Below are 23,459 nucleotides of genomic sequence, written 5' to 3' on the forward strand. Positions count from 1 at the left end.
GATTGATTGATTGATTGATTAAAACAAAACAATTTAAATAACTAAATTATGACTAGGGATGCACCGAAATGAAAATTTGTGGCCGAAGCCGAATAAAATTTAAACGCTTGGCCGAATACCGAATAATGAATGCAGTTTTTCACAATTTTTTTATATTGCATAAATAGCCTAGAATAAATAATTAGACATGTTTTTCAAATAAAGTAATTTTTTTATTGAATATTGACATTTTTTTAATATTCCAGTAGCCTTTGCTTTTCAAAAAAAGCACAAAGTTTTTCATTTATATGAGGCCTTCAAACAAAACATGCATTCCAAAAAAAAATAAAGTGCATTAAAGTGGATAAACCCACAACAAATTAATTATTGTCCTTTTGGCAAAAGTCTGCTTAGCCACAGTAGATATGCTAATAATGTAAACAGAAGGCTTAAGTAAATCTCAATTAAGTGTGTGCTTGTAACCTCATACACTTATACAGGTAGCCTACACAACAGGCTAATAATGTAAACAGAGGCCCCACTAAATCTCAATAAGTGTGTGCTTGTAACCTCATACACTTATACAGGTACACAACATTGTAACCTCATACACTTATACAGGTACACAACATTGTAACCTCATACACTTATACAGGTACACAACATATCCCAATGTCACTGCACGTTGGTTGATTGCGTCACCGCGTCAAAAAATTGCGTCACACGCCACTATTCGGCCTTGTTTTTAACTCATTCCACCGAAGGCCGAATGTGGCTTTTTTTGCCATATTCGGCCGAATATATTCGGTTACCGATTAATCGGTGCATCCCTAATTATGACTAAAACTAAATTACATTTCAGTCAAAAGACTATGACTAAAACTAAATCGAATTTTGCTGTCAAAATTAACACCGGTCTGTTGAAATAAAAAGTGTTTCTCTCCGTCCTGTCGGTGATTTTTTTCTTAATAATGAGCTGGCAGCAGCCAGCGCCATCTCACAAGATCCTCGGGTGCCGAGAATGACAAACTGACGAAAGTGAAGTCTTGGTGAAGATTGATGAGTGCTCATTTTTATGTCTATTTTTTTAATGCCTGGCTTGCGATCGACTGACACACCCTCTGCGATCGACCGGTAGCTCGCGATTGACGTAATGCCCAATGGAATCATCATCTCCATAGAGCTTTTCAACAGATGGAACCATGTGGGGCTCTAAATTCTCTTGGTACAGAGCTGCATTGACTCTGGACTTGATGAAACACAGTGGACCAACACCAGCAGCTGACGTGGCTCCCCAAACCATCGCCGACTTCACACTGGATTTCAAGCAACTTGGATTTTGCTGCTCTCCTGCCTTCTTCCAGACTCTAGCGCCTTGACTTCCATATGAAAGTGTGAAGTTCCCACAGTCAGCAATGGTTGGGGTGCCATGTTAGCTGCTGGTGTTGGTCCACTGTGTTTCATCCAGTCCAGAGTAGTCTGTAGTCAGATTGTTCGGAATTGTGTCGAGGTGTAAGGAATACTTTACTACGCTGTTAAAATCAGTAATATTTTTATCAGCCAAGCTGTTGTAACACGTGCTGAATGTGCCTTGGCATTGTCTTGGTGAAATGAGCAGGGGCGTCCATCAAAAAGACGGCGCTTGGATGGCAGCATATCCATCCATTTTCTGCCGGTTATTCCCTTTGGGGTCGCAGGGGCCGCTGGTGCCTATCTCTGCTACAATCGGGCGGAAGGCGGGTACACCCTGGACAAGTTGCCATCTCATCGCAGTAGATGGCAGCATATGTTGTTCCAAAAGCTGTATGTATCTTTCAGCATTAATGGAGCCTTCACAGATGTGTAAGTTACCCATGCCTTGAGCACTAATGCACCCCCATACCATCACACATGCTGGCTTTTGAACTTTGCGTCTAACAGTCTGGATGGTTTGCTTCCCCTTTGGTCCAGATGACACGATGTCGAATATTTCCAAAAACAATTTGAAATGTGGATTTGTCAGACCACAGAACACTTTTCCATTTTGCATTACTCCATATGGATGATCTCGGGGCCCAGAAGAAGCCGGCGGCGTTTCTGGATGTTGTTGATAAATGGCTTTCGCTTCGCATAGTAGAGCTTTGACTTGCACTTACAGACGTAGCGACGAACGGTGTTTAGTGACAGTGGTTTTCTGAAGTGTTCCTGAGCCCATGTGGTGATATCCTTTAGAGATTGATGTCTGTTTTTGATACAGTGCCGTCTGAAGGATCGAAGGTCACGGTCATTCAATGTTGGTTTCCGGCCATGCTGCTTACGTGGAGTGATTTCTCCAGATTCTCTGAACCTTTTGATGATATTATGGAGCGTAGATGTTGAAATCCCTAAATTTCTTGCAATGTCACTTTGAGAAAGGTTGTTCTTAAACTGTTTGACTATTTGCTCACGCAGTTGTGGACAAAGGGGTGTACCTCGCCCCATCCTTTCTTGTGAAAGATTGAGCATTTTTTGGGAAGCTGTTTTTATACCCAATCATGGCACCCACCTGTTCCCAATTAGCCTGCACACCTGTGGGATGTTCCAAATAAGTGTTTGATGAGCATTCCTAAACTTTATCAGTATTTGTTGCCACCTTTCCCAACTTCTTTGTCACGTGTTGCTGGCATCAAATTCTAAAGTTAAAGTTTATTTGCAAAAAAAAAAAATGTTTATCAGTTTGAACATCAAATATGTTGTCTTTGTAGCATATTCAACTGAATATGGCTTGAAAAGGATTCGCAAATCATTGTATTCTGTTTATATTTACATCTAACACAATTTCCCAACTCATATGGAAACGGGGTTTGTACTTTGACCACTGTTCTAGTCTTTGAGTGGCAACTTGCGGTTATGCTGCAAGTTGTCCCGTGTCAGAGGTGTTGTGTGTCGAGTGCTACAGAAACCTACAGATCCGACCTGAACATTAATGTTGGACTGACTCCTCTTGTCAGGGTTAGCCCCCGGCGGTAACATGTCAGGATTGGAACTGGGAAGTCCCATGATGGGGGGCATGAAGGACATGGGAGGACAGCAGTCGCGCTTCAAGTGGATGATGGAGGGGCATTCCCCGGCTCCGTCTCCCCCGGACTCGAACCTTCTGAAGAACGGTGAGTCAGCTGATAGTTTGTCAACCTCCCAATGTGCTGTGAAGTCACCGCCGTCACAGACCTCAGTGAATCTTTAAAGGGGAGCTGCACTTCCTTTTTAGAAGTGTGCCTGTCCTTCACAATCCTTATGAGAGACAACAAGACAAAAGGCTGTTTTTAAAAAAAGTCTGGTAGTTTGTATATCAATGATGAAATATTAACATTGCAACACATGCTAATACATCTGGGTTAGTTTACTAAATTGCAATTTTAAATTTCGCGCGAAGTATCCTGTTGAAAACGTTGCGGTATGATGACGCATTCGCGAGACGTCACGCATTGTAGAGGACATTTTGTTCCAGCATCGTTCCCAGCTATAAGTCGTCCGTTTTAATCGCAGAATTCCACAGTATTCTGGACATCTGTGTTGCTGAATCTTTTGCAATTTGTTCAATTAATAATGGAGACGTCAAAGAAGAAAGCTGTAGGTGAGAAGCGGTGTATTGCGGCCGCCTCTAGCAACACAAACACAGCCGGTGTTTCATTGTTTACATTCCCGAAAGATGACAGTCAAGCTTTACTATGGAACAGAGATGTCAAGCGAACACGGTTGGATTGGACCACACACACAAAGTACAGTGTATTATGTGTATTAATAAAAAACATTTTACCATTTTGTATTCTGAAGGCGATCTATGTCCTGTGCTACTCCAGCATCAAATGTGTCCTCCTGACCGTCACCGTCAGCGTCGGGTTCAAAGCAATATGGCTGTATCCCTTGTTGCGGTTGGGCCTGGCCGAGTAGTCCTGCCACCCCCACGGCTGCCACGGCGCCTCTCACAGCATATTCGCTATCTGAATCGCTCCCACTGCCCCCTTTTTTTTTTCCTAGTCCTTCACTCTCACTTTCCTCATCCACTAATCTTTCATCCTTGCTCAACTTAATGGGAAAATCGTCGCTTTCTCGGTCCGAATCGCTCTCGCTGCTAGTGGCCATGGTTGTAAACAATGTTCAGATGTGAGGAGCTCCACAACCCATGACGTCACGCGCACATCGTCTGCTACTTCCGGTACAGGCAAGGCTTTCTTATAAGGGATTTTCCAGAATTATCCTAGTAAATGTGTCTAATAACTTCTGAATCGCTCCCACTGCCCTCTTTTTTTTTTCCTAGTCCTTCACTCTCCCTTTCTTCATCCACGAATCTTTCATCCTCGCTCATCTTAATGGGGAAATCGTCGCTTTCTCGGTCCGAATCGCTCTCGCTGCTGGTGGCCATGATTATAAACAATGTTCAGATGTGAGGAGCTCCACAACCCGTGACGTCACGCGCACATCGTCTGCTACTTCCGGTACAGGCAAGACTTTTTTATTAGCACCAAAAGTTGCAAACTTTATCGTCGATGTTCTCTACTAAATCCTTTCAGCAAAAATATGGCAATATGGCGAAATGATCAAGTATGACACATAGAATGGACCTGCTATCCCTGTTTAAATAAGAAAATTGCATTTAAGAAGCCTTTAAAAATCGTCTTGTTCTAGGTAGCTAAGAATGCAGCTAATGACAACAATCAATTGTACCTCTAAATCACTTTAAAAATGCATTCAAAAACGGCCAGCAAAACTTCATTTACGTTGTGTAAGCTGTATAATAACAAACTGCAGCAACATTGTGATTTTAGGAGTGAACACTGAGGAACTCTTTTTCTATACTAACACATCAATGTGCTACGGCAGTGGTTCTCAAATGGGGGTACTTGAAAGTATGCCAAGGGGGTACGTGAGATTTTTTGAAAAATATTTTAAAAATAGCAACAATTCCAAAAGGCGCAGTGGGAGAGTGGCCGTGTGCAACCCGAGGGTCCCTGGTTCAATCCCCACCTAGTACCAACCTCGTCACGTCCGTTGTGTCCTGAGCAAGACACTTCACCCTTGCTCCTGATGGGTGCTGGTTGGCGCCTTGCATGGCAGCTCCCTCCATCAGTGTGTGAATGTGTGTGTGAATGGGTAAATGTGGAAGTAGTGTCAAAGCGCTTTGAGTACCTTGAAGGTAGAAAAGCGCTATACAAGTACAACCCATTTATTTATTTATTTGAATATATTTGTTGAATATTTCAACAAAATATGAATGTAAGTTCATAAACTGTGAAAAGAAATGCAACAATGCAATATTCAGTGTTGACAGCTAGATTTTTTCATAAATATTGATAATTAACAGGGATGGGAATTTTCCGCGGAATTCCGCCAATTTTGGTGCCGCCAGTGTCATTTATATAATATAATTCCAATGTGTGAAGGCACCAGATTGGCTAGCTCTAATGTCAGCTGACGACATCAACCAATGACATTGCCCGTTACAGACGTCTGCACCGATGACATTGCCCGTTACAGACGTCTGCACCGATGACATTGCCCGTTACAGACGTCTGTAACGGGCAATGTCATCGGTGCAGACGTCTGTAACGGGCAATGTCATCAGTGCAGACGTCTGTAACGGGCAATGTCATCGGTGCAGACGTCTGTAACGGGCAATGTCATCGGTGCAGACGTCTGTAACGGGCAATGTCATCGGTGCAGACGTCTGTAACGGGCAATGTCATCGGTGCAGACGTCTGTAACGGGCAATGTCATCGGTGCAGACGTCTATAACGGGCAATGTCATCGGTGCAGACGTCTATAACAGGCAATGTCATCGGTGCAGACGTCTGTAACGGGCAATGTCATCGGTGCAGACGTCTGTAACGGGCAATGTCATCGGTGCAGACGTCTGTAACGGGCAATGTCATCGGTGCAGACGTCTGTAACGGGCAATGTCATCGGTGCAGACGTCTGTAACGGGCAATGTCATCGGTGCAGACGTCTGTAACGGGCAATGTCATCGGTGCAGACGTCTGTAACGGGCAATGTCATCGGTGCAGACGTCTGTAACGGGCAATGTCATCGGTGCAGACGTCTGTAACGGGCAATGTCATCGGTGCAGACGTCTGTAACGGGCAATGTCATCGGTGCAGACGTCTGTAACGGGCAATGTCATCGGTGCAGACGTCTGTAACGGGCAATGTCATCGGTGCAGACGTCTGTAACGGGCAATGTCATCGGTGCAGACGTCTGTAACGGGCAATGTCATCGGTGCAGACGTCTGTAACGGGCAATGTCATCGGTGCAGACGTCTGTAACGGGCAATGTCATCGGTGCAGACGTCTGTAACGGGCAATGTCATCGGTGCAGACGTCTGTAACGGGCAATGTCATCGGTGCAGACGTCTGTAACGGGCAATGTCATCGGTGCAGACGTCTGTAACGGGCAATGTCATCGGTGCAGACGTCTGTAACGGGCAATGTCATCGGTGCAGACGTCTGTAACGGGCAATGTCATCGGTGCAGACGTCTGTAACGGGCAATGTCATAGGTGCAGACGTCTGTAACGGGCAATGTCATCGGTGCAGACGTCTGTAACGGGCAATGTCATCGGTGCAGACGTCTGTAACGGGCAATGTCATCGGTGCAGACGTCTGTAACGGGCAATGTCATCGGTGCAGACGTCTGTAACGGGCAATGTCATCGGTGCAGACGTCTGTAACGGGCAATGTCATCGGTGCAGACGTCTGTAACGGGCAATGTCATCGGTGCAGACGTCTGTAACGGGCAATGTCATCGGTGCAGACGTCTGTAACGGGCAATGTCATCGGTGCAGACGTCTGTAACGGGCAATGTCATCGGTGCAGACGTCTGTAACGGGCAATGTCATCGGTGCAGACGTCTGTAACGGGCAATGTCATCGGTGCAGACGTCTGTAACGGGCAATGTCATCGGTGCAGACGTCTGTAACGGGCAATGTCATCGGTGCAGACGTCTGTAACGGGCAATGTCATCGGTGCAGACGTCTGTAACGGGCAATGTCATCGGTGCAGACGTCTGTAACGGGCAATGTCATCGGTGCAGACGTCTGTAACGGGCAATGTCATCGGTGCAGACGTCTGTAACGGGCAATGTCATCGGTGCAGACGTCCGTAACGGGCAATGTCATCGGTGCAGACGTCCGTAACGGGCAATGTCATCGGTGCAGACGTCTGTAACGGGCAATGTCATCGGTGCAGACGTCTATAACGGGCAATGTCATCGGTGCAGACGTCTGTAACGGGCAATGTCATCGGTGCAGACGTCTGTAACGGGCAATGTCATCGGTGCAGACGTCTGTAACGGGCAATGTCATCGGTGCAGACGTCTGTAACGGGCAATGTCATCGGTGCAGACGTCTGTAACGGGCAATGTCATCGGTGCAGACGTCTGTAACGGGCAATGTCATCGGTGCAGACGTCTGTAACGGGCAATGTCATCGGTGCAGACGTCTGTAACGGGCAATGTCATCGGTGCAGACGTCTGTAACGGGCAATGTCATAGGTGCAGACGTCTGTAACGGGCAATGTCATCGGTGCAGACGTCTGTAACGGGCAATGTCATCGGTGCAGACGTCTGTAACGGGCAATGTCATCGGTGCAGACGTCTGTAACGGGCAATGTCATCGGTGCAGACGTCTGTAACGGGCAATGTCATCGGTGCAGACGTCTGTAACGGGCAATGTCATCGGTGCAGACGTCTGTAACGGGCAATGTCATCGGTGCAGACGTCTGTAACGGGCAATGTCATCGGTGCAGACGTCTTTAACGGGCAATGTCATCGGTGCAGACGTCTATAACGGGCAATGTCATCGGTGCAGACGTCTGTAACGGGCAATGTCATAGGTGCAGACGTCTGTAACGGGCAATGTCATCGGTGCAGACGTCTGTAACGGGCAATGTCATCGGTGCAGACGTCTGTAACGGGCAATGTCATCGGTGCAGACGTCTGTAACGGGCAATGTCATCGGTGCAGACGTCTGTAACGGGCAATGTCATCGGTGCAGACGTCTGTAACGGGCAATGTCATCGGTGCAGACGTCTATAACGGGCAATGTCATCGGTGCAGACGTCTGTAACGGGCAATGTCATCGGTGCAGACGTCTGTAACGGGCAATGTCATCGGTGCAGACGTCTGTAACGGGCAATGTCATCGGTGCAGACGTCTGTAACGGGCAATGTCATCGGTGCAGACGTCTGTAACGGGCAATGTCATCGGTGCAGACGTCTGTAACGGGCAATGTCATCGGTGCAGACGTCTGTAACGGGCAATGTCATCGGTGCAGACGTCTATAACGGGCAATGTCATCGGTGCAGACGTCTGTAACGGGCAATGTCATAGGTGCAGACGTCTGTAACGGGCAATGTCATAGGTGCAGACGTCTGTAACGGGCAATGTCATCGGTGCAGACGTCTGTAACGGGCAATGTCATCGGTGCAGACGTCTGTAACGGGCAATGTCATCGGTGCAGACGTCTGTAACGGGCAATGTCATCGGTGCAGACGTCTGTAACGGGCAATGTCATCGGTGCAGACGTCTGTAACGGGCAATGTCATCGGTGCAGACGTCTGTAACGGGCAATGTCATCGGTGCAGACGTCTGTAACGGGCAATGTCATCGGTGCAGACGTCTTTAACGGGCAATGTCATCGGTGCAGACGTCTATAACGGGCAATGTCATCGGTGCAGACGTCTGTAACGGGCAATGTCATAGGTGCAGACGTCTGTAACGGGCAATGTCATCGGTGCAGACGTCTGTAACGGGCAATGTCATCGGTGCAGACGTCTGTAACGGGCAATGTCATCGGTGCAGACGTCTGTAACGGGCAATGTCATCGGTGCAGACGTCTGTAACGGGCAATGTCATCGGTGCAGACGTCTGTAACGGGCAATGTCATCGGTGCAGACGTCTATAACGGGCAATGTCATCGGTGCAGACGTCTGCACCAATGACATTGCCCGTTATAGACGTCTGCACCGTGGGGCGGCATAGCTCGGTTGGTAGAGTGGCCGTGCCAGCAACTTGAGGGTTGTAGGTTCGATTCCCGCTTGTGCCATCCTAGTTACTGCCGTTGTGTCCTTGGGCAAGACACTTTACCCACCTGCTCCCAGTGCCACCCACACTGGTTTAAATGTAACTTAGATATTGGGTTTCACTATGTAAAGCGCTTTGAGTCACTTGAGAAAAGCGCTATATAAATATAATTCACACTTCACACCGATGACATTGCCCGTTACAGACGTCTGCACCGATGACATTGCCCGTTGCAGACGTCTGCACCGATGACATCGCCCGTTATAGACGTCTGCACCGATGACATTGCCCGTTGCAGACGTCTGCACCGATGACATCGCCCGTTATAGACGTCTGCACCGATGACATTGCCCGTTACAGACGTCTGCACCGATGACATTGCCCGTTACAGACGTCTGCACCAATGACATTGCCCGTTACAGACGTCTGCACCGATGACATTGCCCGTTATAGACGTCTGCACCAATGACATTGCCCGTTACAGACGTCTGCACCGATGACATTGCCCGTTACAGACGTCTGCACCAATGACATTGCCCGTTACAGACGTCTGCACCGATGACATTGCCCGTTACAGACGTCTGCACCAATGACATTGCCCGTTATAGACGTCTGCACCGATGACATTGCCCGTTACAGACGTCTGCACCAATGACATTGCCCGTTACAGACGTCTGCACCGATGACATTGCCCGTTACAGACGTCTGCACCGATGACATTGCCCGTTACAGACGTCTGCACCGATGACATTGCCCGTTACAGACGTCTGCACCGATGACATTGCCCGTTACAGACGTCTGCACCAATGACATTGCCCGTTACAGACGTCTGCACCGATGACATTGCCCGTTACAGACGTCTGCACCAATGACATTGCCCGTTATAGACGTCTGCACCGATGACATTGCCCGTTACAGACGTCTGCACCAATGACATTGCCCGTTACAGACGTCTGCACCGATGACATTGCCCGTTACAGACGTCTGCACCAATGACATTGCCCGTTACAGACGTCTGCACCGATGACATTGCCCGTTATAGACGTCTGCACCAATGATATTGCCCGTTATAGACGTCTGCACCGATGACATTGCCCGTTACAGACGTCTGCACCGATGACATTGCCCGTTATAGACGTCTGCACCGATGACATTGCCCGTTATAGACGTCTGCACCGATGACATCGCCCGTTATAGACGTCTGCATCGATGACATTGCCCGTTACAGACGTCTGCACCGATGACATTGCCCGTTACAGACGTCTGCACCGATGACATTGCCCGTTACCGACGTCTGCACCGATGACATTGCCCGTTACAGACGTCTGCACCGATGACATTGCCCGTTATAGACGTCTGCACCGATGACATTGCCCGTTATAGACGTCTGCACCGATGACATTGCCCGTTATAGACGTCTGCACCGATGACATTGCCCGTTACAGACGTCTGCACCGATGACATTGCCCGTTACAGACGTCTGCACCGATGACATTGCCCGTTATAGACGTCTGCACCGATGACATTGCCCGTTATAGACGTCTGCACCGATGACATTGCCCGTTATAGACGTCTGCACCGATGACATTGCCCGTTACAGACGTCTGCACCGATGACATTGCCCGTTATAGACGTCTGCACCGATGACATTGCCCGTTACAGACGTCTGCACCGATGACATTGCCCGTTATAGACGTCTGCACTGATGACATTGCCCGTTACAGACGTCTGCACCGATGACATTGCCTGTTATAGACGTCTGCACCGATGACATTGCCCGTTATAGACGTCTGCACCGATGACATTGCCCGTTACAGACGTCTGCACCGATGACATTGCCCGTTATAGAAGTATTTTTTTTAAAAATATATATATATATATATATATATATGAAATACTTGACTTGGTGAATTCTAGCTGCAAATATACTCCTCCACTCTTAGCCACGCCCCCGAACTCGGAGGTCTCAAGGTTGGCAAGTATGTATTTCATATTGTTATGAAGGTGTCTAATACTACATTATATAAATATATATATATGTATATATATATATATATATATATATATATATATATATATATACCAACTTTGTGGATATTGTACATAATACAGGCATGTGATTTTTCCGTCTAAAGTCGGAATTCCGTCTTTTAATCTCAGGGGGGAAAAAAAATTATCTTCCGTTTTTCCGCTTTTTTTTTACGACCCTAAGTCAAGATCCGTTTCCTTGCCGATTCGTCTTTTGTAATCGAGACGTAGCTTATATTACGCCGTAGTTGATTGGTCGATACCTTCCTTGTGACCAATCAGGACATCTGTTATGAATGATGACGTTATTACCGCCATTTTCCAAATGTAAACGATGTCGGTTCTCGAGAGAAAGGACGCTTCACGAGTAAAAGAAATTGATAAACATGTCAAAAATAAGTTTTGATCGGACTGGATGGAAAGGGAAGTCACTGATACTGTCGGGAAGACGGAAGTTACGACTTTGTTCAACAATTTTATTCAGAAAATCGGTCGTCCCGGAAAAGTTTAGTGCAGGTGGTGTCATGATAATATTGACTATGGATCACGAGGTTTCAAGGCTTCGGAAGTACATGCCAAACGCCAAAAACAAATGAAACAACTTGAAGCAAGGAAAACAAACTTTTCACTAGCTGGTACTTTTGGTTGTCAACCGAAAGTGAGCAAACCTTACCGACTTCATCCTTTGTTTACATCGACAACTGCCGTAGACATGGAGAGGAAAGATCCACCCAAATAACCCACTTCAGTTGCAGACAGGCTAGTTAATAATGAGCTAAGCTAAAAAATATTTGCTTGCGAAATACGCACGTTTGTTTTAAATCAGGGGTAGGGAACCTATGGCTCTAGAGCCAGATGTGGCTCTTTTGATGACTGCATCTGGCTCTCTGATAAATCTGAGCCGACGTTGCTTAACACGATAAGTAATGAATAATTCCACTTGTAATCACAGTGTTAAAAATAATGTTCAAAATATAAAATATTCTCATGCATTTTTAATCCATCTATCCGTTTTCTACCGCACCTGTTCAAGAAGTTGCGTTAATGGTAAGAAGTTATTTATTTATTATTGGTAAGTGTGGGCCTTGCCCTCCTGGGGGTTCTTCAGACCCCCAGCACCGACGTGAGAGCCTGTTTCAGGGTTACAATATTGTTTTATTTTTCAATACGTTTCCAGAAATAGTATTTCCAGCCCCAACCCTGTCTCTCCTCCTGGCTGCTGCTTATAACAGAGTGACAGGTGATTAGATAACAAGGCCCAGCTGGGCCATTTACGCACCTGTCGCTGCAGGCCCGCAGACCACGCCCCCCTCACAGTTAGCTTCAGAATAACAATGTTATTACAAAGAATAAGAGACCTATTATACTCTAGAAATGTTGGTCTTACTTAAAAAATGCACGTGTTTAGTTGTGTTCAGTGTTAAAAAAATATATTATATGGCTCTTACGGAAATATATTTTAAAATATTTGGCTTTTTGGCCCTTCCAGCCAAAAAGGTTCCCGACCCCTGTTTTAAATAATAACCAATTATTGCTTTGCGAAATATAAATGGGTTTTTCTAAAAATAAAAAGCCACGTGAAAATATATTATGAAATTACAGAAATTCAAAGAGTCGCATTATTCATTCCAGTTAACAATTTATTTGAAAAAAATTTGCATAGAATACTATTTTGTAATAAGTTCTTATGTAGTCTCTTGAAACAATATTGTCAGTGGTGTAACAATCTTGAAGGTAAATATTTTCACACTTGTTTCATGCAATATGTTCGTGTCCTCACATTATTATTATTATTTTCAAATATGAGTTAACAATACTTAACATGTTTAATTATTTTCATAAATTTATATCCTCTTTTGGCGAAAAGAATGAAATGTTTATATTTGATATTTTGTTATATTTATAACTAAACTTGTAGCCAATTAGGCATATTAGTAAGGGAAGTATCTGAAACAGGGGCGTCGCCAGACATATTTCACTGGGGCACGTGCCCCACTGTTGATCTGCAGTGCCCCAGTAAAAATTTCACCAATAAAAAAAACGCTTCGGAGTTTTGAGTCTACATAACATAGACAACCGCGCACATACTACTTAGTATGGTAATTGATTGATACTGTATTCACTCCACGAAACAATGAGCACATGGCTACTTAATATGGTAATTTATTCACGTGTCGATCGAGACTTCGGTTGAGAGAGAGGGGGGGGTGGGGGGGATTCGAATCACTGCGTGAGGTAGGTGACGTTAGCCAACAACAATTTGTTAATTACAATATTTTGATTTTGATTTGACTCAAACTGTAACTCCTAGATGGATTTAAGAAAGTTATTGGCCCGCAGCAGGGAAGAAGCAGCGAGGAATGAGAGATGTAAGTGAAGTCCTAGCTAGCTAGGCAACATCATTGTCTTAAGTTGATGCTAAGTTAGCTAACGTTATTCCTTGTATCAAGACAAACATATTCATTTGTTGTACGAGCTGTTGGGGGAATTTCCAATGAACATGAAACATCATGTTGGTTATTGTCTGCTGCTTCTGCATCAATGATGATTTGGAGTCAGCATGTGTGAGTTGAGTGCTTCTCAAATGCTTTATCTTCAGGAAGAAAAACATTTTTCCATATCATCAAGTCGTGAGCCACATTTTTAAATCATTCAAGTTTATTTCACAGAAAAATAGCACAGTAGACTTGTCTTGTTAATCGCTGTGACTTTGACTAAAATAATCTTGTTTTGTCACCAGAAAAATGGCTACAGCTAAAGCATCTGCTTTTGTTTCCAGAAAAAATAGTAACATTTCTGTATTTGTTTTCAGAAAGATGGCTGAAAATATCGGGTTTTGTTGCCCCATTTAGATGTTTAAAAAATATATTTCCATGTCTGTCCTGAGTCCTCCTCCAACTTGTTAGTCGCTTTGCCTTTTGCTAAAATTCTCACTAATAGTCACTAGAAAAATGGCTAAAAATATCTGGTTTTGTTGCCACAATTTGATTTTTTTCTCCCTAAACTTTTTTTTTCCATGCACACATCTGACTGCGACTCACTGAAAATGACACACAAATCCACTTTTATGTCACGACCCAGCAGTTGGGAACCACTGGTCAACTGTATAACACTTACTGTAATATTTCCATGTCTGTCCAGAGTGATTGACCACTTTGCAAAAATGAAAAGGAGACGTTACAGTTTACTTCTCAGAAAATGATTCCCTGAACAGACACACAACAGTTGTTCATTTATTCTACTACTGTGGCTTTATTGTTTTGTGTATATTTTATAGTTTTGTGTATCTGAAATAGGATTAGCCACGTTGCCATAAATGGAAATTAAATAATATAAAAGAACCCAGAGATGTAGGGGTGTTTTATTTTTTGTTTTACTTCTGTAGATGTTACATTTGCAGATGATTACTGCAATATATATTTCAAAAAGATTCATTGCTCTTCCTTTTTGCTTTTAGAAGTCTGGAGTAAAAAAGTGCACAAGTAGGTCAAATGCATGAGTTAATTTCAGGTGGTTCATCAAAGATCCATACAACATCATCTGATATGATTTCATAGTTTAAAGCACTATTTATGTATTTTTTATGATAAATAAGTGCTAAAAATGTTTTTGCTTGCGCGCTTTGCACGCTCACATGAATTATTTGTGCCCCAGGTGTGCCCCAGTACAGTATTAGGTCTAGTGACACCCCTGGGCACCGTCTCTGTATGATATCGGCGGGCCAGCTCTAATGTTCAATCAATCAATGTTTATTTATATAGCCCCAAATCACAAATGTCTCAAAGGACTGCACAAATCATTACGACTACAACATCCTCGGAAGAACCCACAAAAGGGCAAGGAAAACTCACACCCAGTGGGCAGGGAGAATTCACATTCAGTGGGACGCCAGCGACAATGCTGACTATGAGAAACCTTGGAGAGGACCTCAGATGTGGGCAACCCCCCCCCTCTAGGGGACCGAAAGCAATGGATGTCGAGCGGGTCCAACATGATACTGTGAAAGTTCAATCCATAGTGGCTCCAAGACAGCAGTGAGAGTCCCGTCCACAGGAAACCATCTGAAGCGGATCAGCAGCGTAGAGATGTCCCCAACCGATACAGGCGAGCGGTCCATCCTGGGTCCCGACGAGCGGTCCATCCTGGGTCTCGACTCTGGACAGTCAGTACTTCATCCATGGTCATCGGACCGGACCCCCTCCACAAGGGAGGGGGGGACATAGGAGAAAGAAAAGAAGCGGCAGATCAACTGGTCTAAAAAGGAGGTCTATTTAAAGGCTAGAGTATACAGATGAGTTTTAAGGTGAGACTTAAATGCTTCTACTGAGGTAGCATCTCGAACTGTTACCGGGAGGGCATTCCAGAGTACTGGAGCCCGAACGGAAAACGCTCTATAGCCCGCAAACTTTTTTTGAGCTCTAGGAATCACTAATAAGCCGGAGTCTTTTGAACGCAGATTTCTTGCCGGGACATATGGTACAATACAATCGGCAAGATAGGCTGGAGCTAGACCGTGTAGTATTTTATACGTAAGTAGTAAAACCTTAAAGTCACATCCTAAGTGCACAGGAAGCCAGTGCAGGTGAGCCAGTACAGGTATATATGTATGTATATATGTATATAAAGGTATATACAGTATAGGTATATATGTATGTATATATGTATATAAAGGTATATACAGTATAGGTATATATGTATGTATATATGTATATAAAGGTGTATACAGTATAGGTATATATGTATGTATATATATATATAAAGGTATATACAGTATAGGTATATATGTATGTATATATGTATATAAAGGTATATACAGTACAGGCGTAATGTGATCAAACTTTCTTGTTCTTGTCAAAAGTCTAGCAGCCGCATTTTGTACCAACTGTAATCTTTTAATACTAGACATGGGGAGACCCGAAGATAATACGTTACAGTAGTCGAGACGAGACATAACAAACGCATGGATAATGATCTCGGCGTCTTTAGTGGACAAAATGGAGCGAATTTTAGCGATATTACGGAGATGAAAGAAGGCCAAATGCATGAGTTAATTTCAGGTGGTTCATCAAGGATCCATACAACATCATCTGATATGATTTCATAGTTTAAAGCACTATTTATGTATTTTTTATGATAAATAAGTGCTAAAAATGTTTTTGCTTGCGCGCTTTGCACGCTCACATGAATTATTTGTGCCCCAGGTGTGCCCCAGTACAGTATTAGGTCTAGTGACACCCCTGGGCACCGTCTCTGTATGTACGGGGTTCTATTAACACTGACACGATTGTATATACGGCGGATACTGCCCTCCAAAATAGTTTCTCTCGTTTTGAGGAAATAACATTAGAGGAATTGTTACAACGTGTAAATGGAATAAAACAAACAACATGTTTACTTGACCCTCTTCCTGGGAAACTGATCAAGGAGCTCTTTGTATTATTAGGTCCATCAGTGCTAAATATTATAAACTTATCACTCTCCTCGGGCACTGTTCCCCTAGCATTCAAAAAAGCGGTTATTCATCCTCTTCTTAAAAGACCTAACCTCGATCCTGACCTCATGGTAAACTACCGACCGGTGTCTCACCTTCCCTTTATTTCAAAAATCCTCGAAAAAATTGTTGCGGAGCAGTTAAATGAACACTTAGCGTCTAACAATCTATGTGAAACCTTTCAATCCGGTTTCAGGGCAAATCACTCCACGGAGACAGCCCTCGCAAAAATGACTAATGATCTATTGCTAACGATGGATTCTGATGCGTCATCTATGTTGCTGCTCCTCGATCTTAGCGCTGCTTTCGATACCGTCGATCATAATATTTTATTAGAACGTATCAAAACACGAATTGGTATGTCAGACTTAGCCCTGTCTTGGTTTAACTCTTATCTTACTGATAGGATGCAGTGTGTCTCCCATAACAATGTGACCTCGGACTACGTTAAGGTAACGTGTGGAGTTCCCCAGGGTTCGGTCCTTGGCCCTGCACTCTTCAGCATCTACATGCTGCCGCTAGGTGACATCATACGCAAATACGGTGTTAGCTTTCACTGTTATGCTGATGACACCCAACTCTACATGCCCCTAAAGCTGACCAACACGCCGGATTGTAGTCAGCTGGAGGCGTGTCTTAATGAAATTAAACAATGGATGTCCGCTAACTTTTTGCAACTCAACGCCAAAAAAACGGAAATGCTGATTATCGGTCCTGCTAGACACCGAACTCTATTTAATAATACAACTCTAACATTTGACAACCAAACAATTAAACAAGGCGACACGGTAAAGAATCTGGGTATTATCTTCGACCCAACTCTCTCCTTTGAGGCACACATTAAAAGCGTTACTAAAACGGCCTTCTTTCATCTCCGTAATATCGCTAAAATTCGCTCCATTCTGTCCACTAAAGACGCTGAGATCATTATCCATGCGTTTGTTACGTCTCGCCTCGACTACTGTAACGTATTATTTTCGGGTCTCCCCATGTCTAGCATTAAAAGATTACAGTTGGTACAAAATGCGGCTGCTAGACTTTTGACAAGAACAAGAAAGTTTGATCCCCATGTTTTAGAGGCTTTAAAGACGACTTCCATTAGCTGAATTTTTCAAGCGTGTTTTAACAACTTTAAAACCCTACTCAAAAAAGACGTGTGTTCTTGTCTCTCATGATTGTGAACGCTCGGCGATATTCCCCAAAAAAGTGCACCTCCACGCATGTAAATCTGCACTATTGACTTGTTTGTTTTTCTTCCTCTTCCTAAAGCTGAGTGCAGTGTGAGATGATGTTGTGATGTTTCAATTGTTGTCGTTGAAGGCTCCACAGACAACTGGCAGCGTACTCCTGGGAGTAAAATGGGGAACAAAGCCTCCACATCCAGTTGGCCACCAGGTGATTGTCTCTCAACTTCTTGCCGCCATGCAGTACATTAGAACCAGGAATATGACACCTGTGTTAGTTACATTAGGGCTAATGTGCAGCTGCAGCTCTACAATAGAATGCATGCTTTTATTTCTTCTCCTCGAAATATGATGTTTCATCGTCATCGCTCGTCTCGCAAGTAATTACTGACAGCTGCCACCTTGCACAATAGAAATAATCAAAACTCATCTCGAAACACCATAATTTTGATCCTGTAAATCAGTGGTTCTCAGTACTAATCTAAACCTGTCCAAAGTGATGCATCCATCCATCCATTTTCTACCACTTGTCCCTTGCGGGGTCGCGGGGGGTGCAGGAGGCTACTCAAAATTAGCCAGCGATGCTTTAAAACAGGGGTAGGGAACCTATGGCTCTAGGACCCAGATGTGGCTCTTTTTGATGACTGCATCTGGCTCTCAGATAAATCTTAGCTGATATTGCTTAACACGATAAGTCAGTGTTTTTCAACCTTTTTTGAGGCAAAACTAGGAGTGGGCAAATTAATGCGTCAATTACGCGTTAACTCATCAATCTATTAACGCCGACAATTATTTTATCGCACATTTGCGTATGTTGTTTACATGCTTTTATTTTGTTAACGCCTTTTCTTAACAAGATGGCGTCGCCCGGCGTCAAGGGGCTCTTGGTAAAGATGGAACATTTGGCAAAAATACCGGACAATTCTGCAAATGTCATGGCTGGCTTACAGCGTGGTCACTCCGGGATCACTTACGACCGCCAGACAATTCTGAATGTGGATAGATCGGGCCGTTTTGGACTGAATGACGCGTGCTTGCTAGACCGGCTAGCTAGCATGGGAATACTTTGCCGGCTACATCCAGCGGCCTGTGAAGCAGCGGAGTATATGTGTTGTCTGTCTATTTATGAATAATGCAGACCAGGAGTGTTGGCTAAGTTCTTAACGTTTACTTTCAGAGCGTGCATATCACAACATACAAGATGCCGTCATGGCGACACAACCTATACCGGGCTACCGTGCATGCTCGTCACTCCTGTTGCATGCTGGGTAGGGTAGTTCTTTTATTCCCTGGCTCATAACATCACAATATAGTACCATGTATATGATGCGTTCAGTTTATCAAAGCACCAAGCAAACAATCGGGAAATTCCCATCATATCAATTCCTAGATATGGTCATAATTATTTTAAGTGCACTACGCAGAATAAACACAACATTATTAATATTGCTACTACGGATAATTTGATCAAAAATTCCCTAAAACAGCCCACTACCTATAATATAGTTTTTTTAAACATAAGATCCCTGATAAAAAAAAAATGTTTCTGCTGTTACCTCAGAAATTGCCTGTTCAGATGTTATGATTGTGGCTCAGAGATTTGTATGTAGATTATATTTATTTTCCATAACAAACAGGATAACTTAAATACCCTGGCAGTGGCAATAAGCTTAAATGTTTGTATTTACATTTTTGGAGTTGATTTTCATAAAATATGCTATTTAACTGCTACTGTTTAACAAGGACTGATTTAAATTGTGTTTGCACAACAAATGTTTTGGCGCTTTTGTTCATGTGGGAGAATATTCCAATAAAGGTGCACTACACACTACTTTTGAATTCATTATTGGGCTTTGTGTATACAATGCAGTTAATCGCGATGAATCGGAGAAATAGTGCGATTAACTTCGATTAAAATTTTTAATCGTTGCCCAGCCCTAGCCAAAACACATTTTTTTCATTGAAACAATTCTGAGGCGCACCACCAGCAGAAAACATAAAAAAATTTAAACTCAGTAGCCGATGTTGACAAAAAAAAATTTGTCTCGCAATAGCTCTTGTCTCTATGTAGGTGTACTGTTAAGCCGTAACTTATTTTGAGTTTTATCGGTGTTTTCCTGTGTGACTTGCGCTCCTATTTTGGTGGCTTTTCTTCTTTTGTTGGTATTTTCCTGTAGCAGTTTCATGTCCTCCTTGAATGCTGTTCATCGCACCTGCTTTGTTTTTACAATCAAGAGAAGTTGTGCGGACGCACTTCTTCTTTGTGTGGACATTGTTGATTGTCATGCCATGTACGGATGTACTTTGTGGACACCGTCTGCTCCGCACAATGTAAGTCTTTACTGTCGTCCAGCATTCTGTTTTTGTTGACTTTGCAGCCAGTTCGGTTTTAGTTTTGTTTTGCTTCAATGCCTTTTCTTAGCAACATTCGCATTTTATTTTTAGTTTAAGTGTTGGATACCTTTTTACCTACAAGCTGCCTCCCGCGTATTGTGATCACAACATACCATGTTCCTGACATCTACAAAAGCAATTAGCTACCTGCTGCCACCTAGTGATATGGAAGAGTATTACACGCTTACTCTGCCGAGCTCTAAACAGCACAGACACTCAATAACAGCACATTTTTGAATTATAGTTACAGGTTTGCAAAAAATATTATCAACCCAATTAGGTGAAATTACATAATTTCTCCCACGACACACCAGACTGTATCTAGTGTGCCGCGGCACAGTGGTTGAAAAACACAGCGATAACTAATGAATAATTCCGCTGGTAATCACAGTGTTAAAAATAACGTTCAAAATATAAAACATTCTCATGCATTTTGATCCATCCATCCGTTTCCTACCGTTCCTTTCAAGAAGTCGCATTAATGGTAAGAACAATTTTATTCATTAACTTCAGAATAACAATGTTATTAAAAAGAAGAAGATACTTATTATATTCTTAAAATGTTGGTCGTACTTAAAAATGCACACATTTATTTGTATTCAGTATTAAAAATTATTATATGGCTCTCTCGGAAATACATTTTTTAATATTTTGCTTTCATGGCTCTCTCAGCCAAAAAGGTTCCCGACCCCTGCTTTAAAACATAGCTAGCCCGTGGCTAACGTCCATCCACAGCGTTTTACCGTATTTTTCGGAGTATAAATCGCTCCGGATTATAAATCGCACCGGCCAAAAATGCATAATAAAGAAGGAAAAAAACATATAAGTCGCACTGGAGTATAAGTTGCATTTTTTGGGGAAATGTATTCGATAAAAGCCAACACCAAGAATAGACATTTGAAAGGCAATTTAAAATAAATAAAGAATAGTGAACAACAGGCTGAATAAGTGTAGGTTATATGAGGCATAAATAACCAACTGCTATGTTAACCTAACATATTATGGTAAGAGTCATTCAAATAACTATAACATATAGAACATGCTATACCTTTACCAAACTATCTCTCACTCCTAATCCATAAATCCCATGAAATCTTATACGTCTAGTCCAGGGGTCACCAAGGCGGGCACCAGGTGGCCCGTAAGGACCAGATGAGTCGCCCGCTGGCCTGTTCTAAAAATAGCTCAAATAGCAGCACTTACCAGTGAGCTGCCTCTATTTTTTAAATTGTATTTATTTACTAGCAAGCTGGTCTCGCTTTGCTAGACATTTTTAATTCTAAAAGAGACAAAACTCAAATAGAATTTGAAAATCTAAGAAAATATTTTAAAGACTTGGTCTTCACTTGTTTAAATAAATTCATTTATTTTTTTACTTTGCTTCTTATAGCACGGTTGGTAGAGTGGCCGTGCCAGCAACTTGAGGGTTGCAGGTTCGATTCCCGCTTGTGCCATCCTAGTCACTGCCGTTGTGTCCTTGGGCAAGACACTTTACCCACCTGCTCCCAGTGCCACCCACACTGGTTTAAATGTAACTTAGATATTGGGTGTCACTATGTAAAGCGCTTTGAGTCACTTGAGAAAAGCGCTATATAAATATAATTCACTATTCACATAACTTTCAGAAAGACAATTTTAGAGAAAAAATACAACCTTAAAAATGATTTTAGGATTTTTAAACACATATACCTTTTTACCTTTTAAATTCCTTCCTTTTCTTTCCTGACAATTTAAATCAATGTTCAAGTATTTTTTTTTTTTTTTATTGTAAAGAATAATAAATACATTTTAGTTCAATTCTTCATTTTAGCTTCTGTTTTTTTGAAGAAGAATATTTGTGAAATATTTCTTCAAACTTATGATTAAAATTCAAAAAAAATATTCTGGCAAATGTAGAAAATTTGTAAAATCAAATTTAAATCCTATTTCAAAGTTTTGAATTTCTTTTACAATTTTTGTTCTTGAAAATCTTGAAGAAATAATGATTTGTCTTTGTTAGAAATATAGCTTGGTCCAATTTGTTATATATTCTAACAAAGTGCAGATTGGATTTTAACCTATTTAAAACATGTCATCCAAATTCTAAAATTAATCTTAATCAGGAAAAATTACTAATGTTGCATAAATAATGTTTTTTATTTTTTCAAAAAGATTCAAATAGGCTAGTTTTTCTCTTCTTTTTTTCGGTTGAATTTTGAATTTTAAAGAGTCGAAAATGAAGATAAACTATGTTTCAAAATTAAATTTTCATTTGTTTTCCTGTTTTCTCCTCTTTTAAACCATTCAATTAATTGCTCATTTATTCTCTACTAAAAACCTTCCGTAGAAGGAAAAAAAATGTACGACGGAATTTTTTTTTTGTGATATTTATCTGTTTCTATATATATTTATTGTGACAAATCATTAAGATGATCAGTGTTTCCACAAAGATAAATATCATTAATTATTAATGCTAACATAGAGTTAAAGGTAAATTGAGCAAATTGGCTATTTCTGGTAATTTATTTAAGTGTGTATCAAACTGGTAGCCCTTGGCATTAATCAGTACCCAAGAAGTAGCTCTTGCTTTCAAAAAGGTTGCTGACCCCTGATGTTACACATTAAAAATGCATGATAACGTGGTCAAAAATAATATTCATAACTGCAACAAAGCATGCTGGGTAAAGCCTCTCCTCAGACTTGCCAGCTATGGACTTTGTCTACCAATAACGTGACTGAAGTCACAAATCTTCCGGTTGTTTATTTTTGTGTGGATGTAAAAGATTGTAGCTAATGCCCAGATGTTGAAAGGATGAGAAGGAGGTGATCGATCAACAATCACTTTATCAAAACGAACAATTACGCCAATTCAACTTTTACGGCGGTCTCTGAAAGCACGCACACGCAATTAAGGAAACAGAACTATTCAAGCAGAAACGAACAAAGCAGCGTTTTGAAAAAAAGCACATTTTCTCCACAGCAGTATTAAAAAAAAAAAGTGGAATTAAAAAAAATGTCCACATAAAAACACATTACTCGGCTAAAATGTACATGTACATGCAAGGAAAAGCAACCACAGACGTAAATGATGTATATTGTCTTTCAAATCAGCGCACACTTACAGAGTCCAGGAAAAAATGTACATTTTTACCATTTAAAAAAGATATGTACCGTATTTCCTTGAATTGCCGCCGGTAGGCTAATTATTTTAAAACCTCTTCTCACTCCGGCACTTACCAAAGGCATGCGGTAAATTTAGGCCTGCGCTTATGAATTTGAGTGTGATGTAAGGATACCATCATGAAATGCACATTTAATAAAAAAAACGTTATTATGGTCTTACCTTTACTTATAAATGAAGTCCATGCGCAG

The 23,459-nt window shown here is 42.5% G+C and overlaps 1 protein-coding gene across 9 annotated transcripts in view; it reads left to right on the forward strand.

The window, feature by feature from the left end:
• LOC133541272 (trinucleotide repeat-containing gene 6B protein-like) overlaps positions 1 to 23,459 on the forward strand; it is a 113,225-nt gene that overhangs the window by 67,952 nt on the left and 21,814 nt on the right. For 7 of the 9 annotated variants that reach the window (XR_009803822.1, XR_009803824.1, XR_009803823.1 and 4 more), the window contains 2 exons: positions 2,949 to 3,104; positions 17,851 to 17,925. Coding sequence is in view for 5 of the 9 variants with exons in the window: in XM_061884568.1 (XP_061740552.1) it covers positions 2,949 to 3,104; positions 17,851 to 17,925 (231 nt within the window). In the remaining 4 variants the exon portion in view is untranslated. The remainder of the gene's footprint in view (positions 1 to 2,948; positions 3,105 to 17,850; positions 17,926 to 23,459) is intronic. The other 2 variants (XM_061884570.1, XM_061884569.1) reach the window with 1 other exon arrangement.

The sequence above is a fragment of the Nerophis ophidion genome, linkage group LG23 (genome assembly GCF_033978795.1).
Source record: "Nerophis ophidion isolate RoL-2023_Sa linkage group LG23, RoL_Noph_v1.0, whole genome shotgun sequence".
Taxonomy (NCBI): Eukaryota; Metazoa; Chordata; class Actinopteri; order Syngnathiformes; family Syngnathidae; genus Nerophis; species Nerophis ophidion.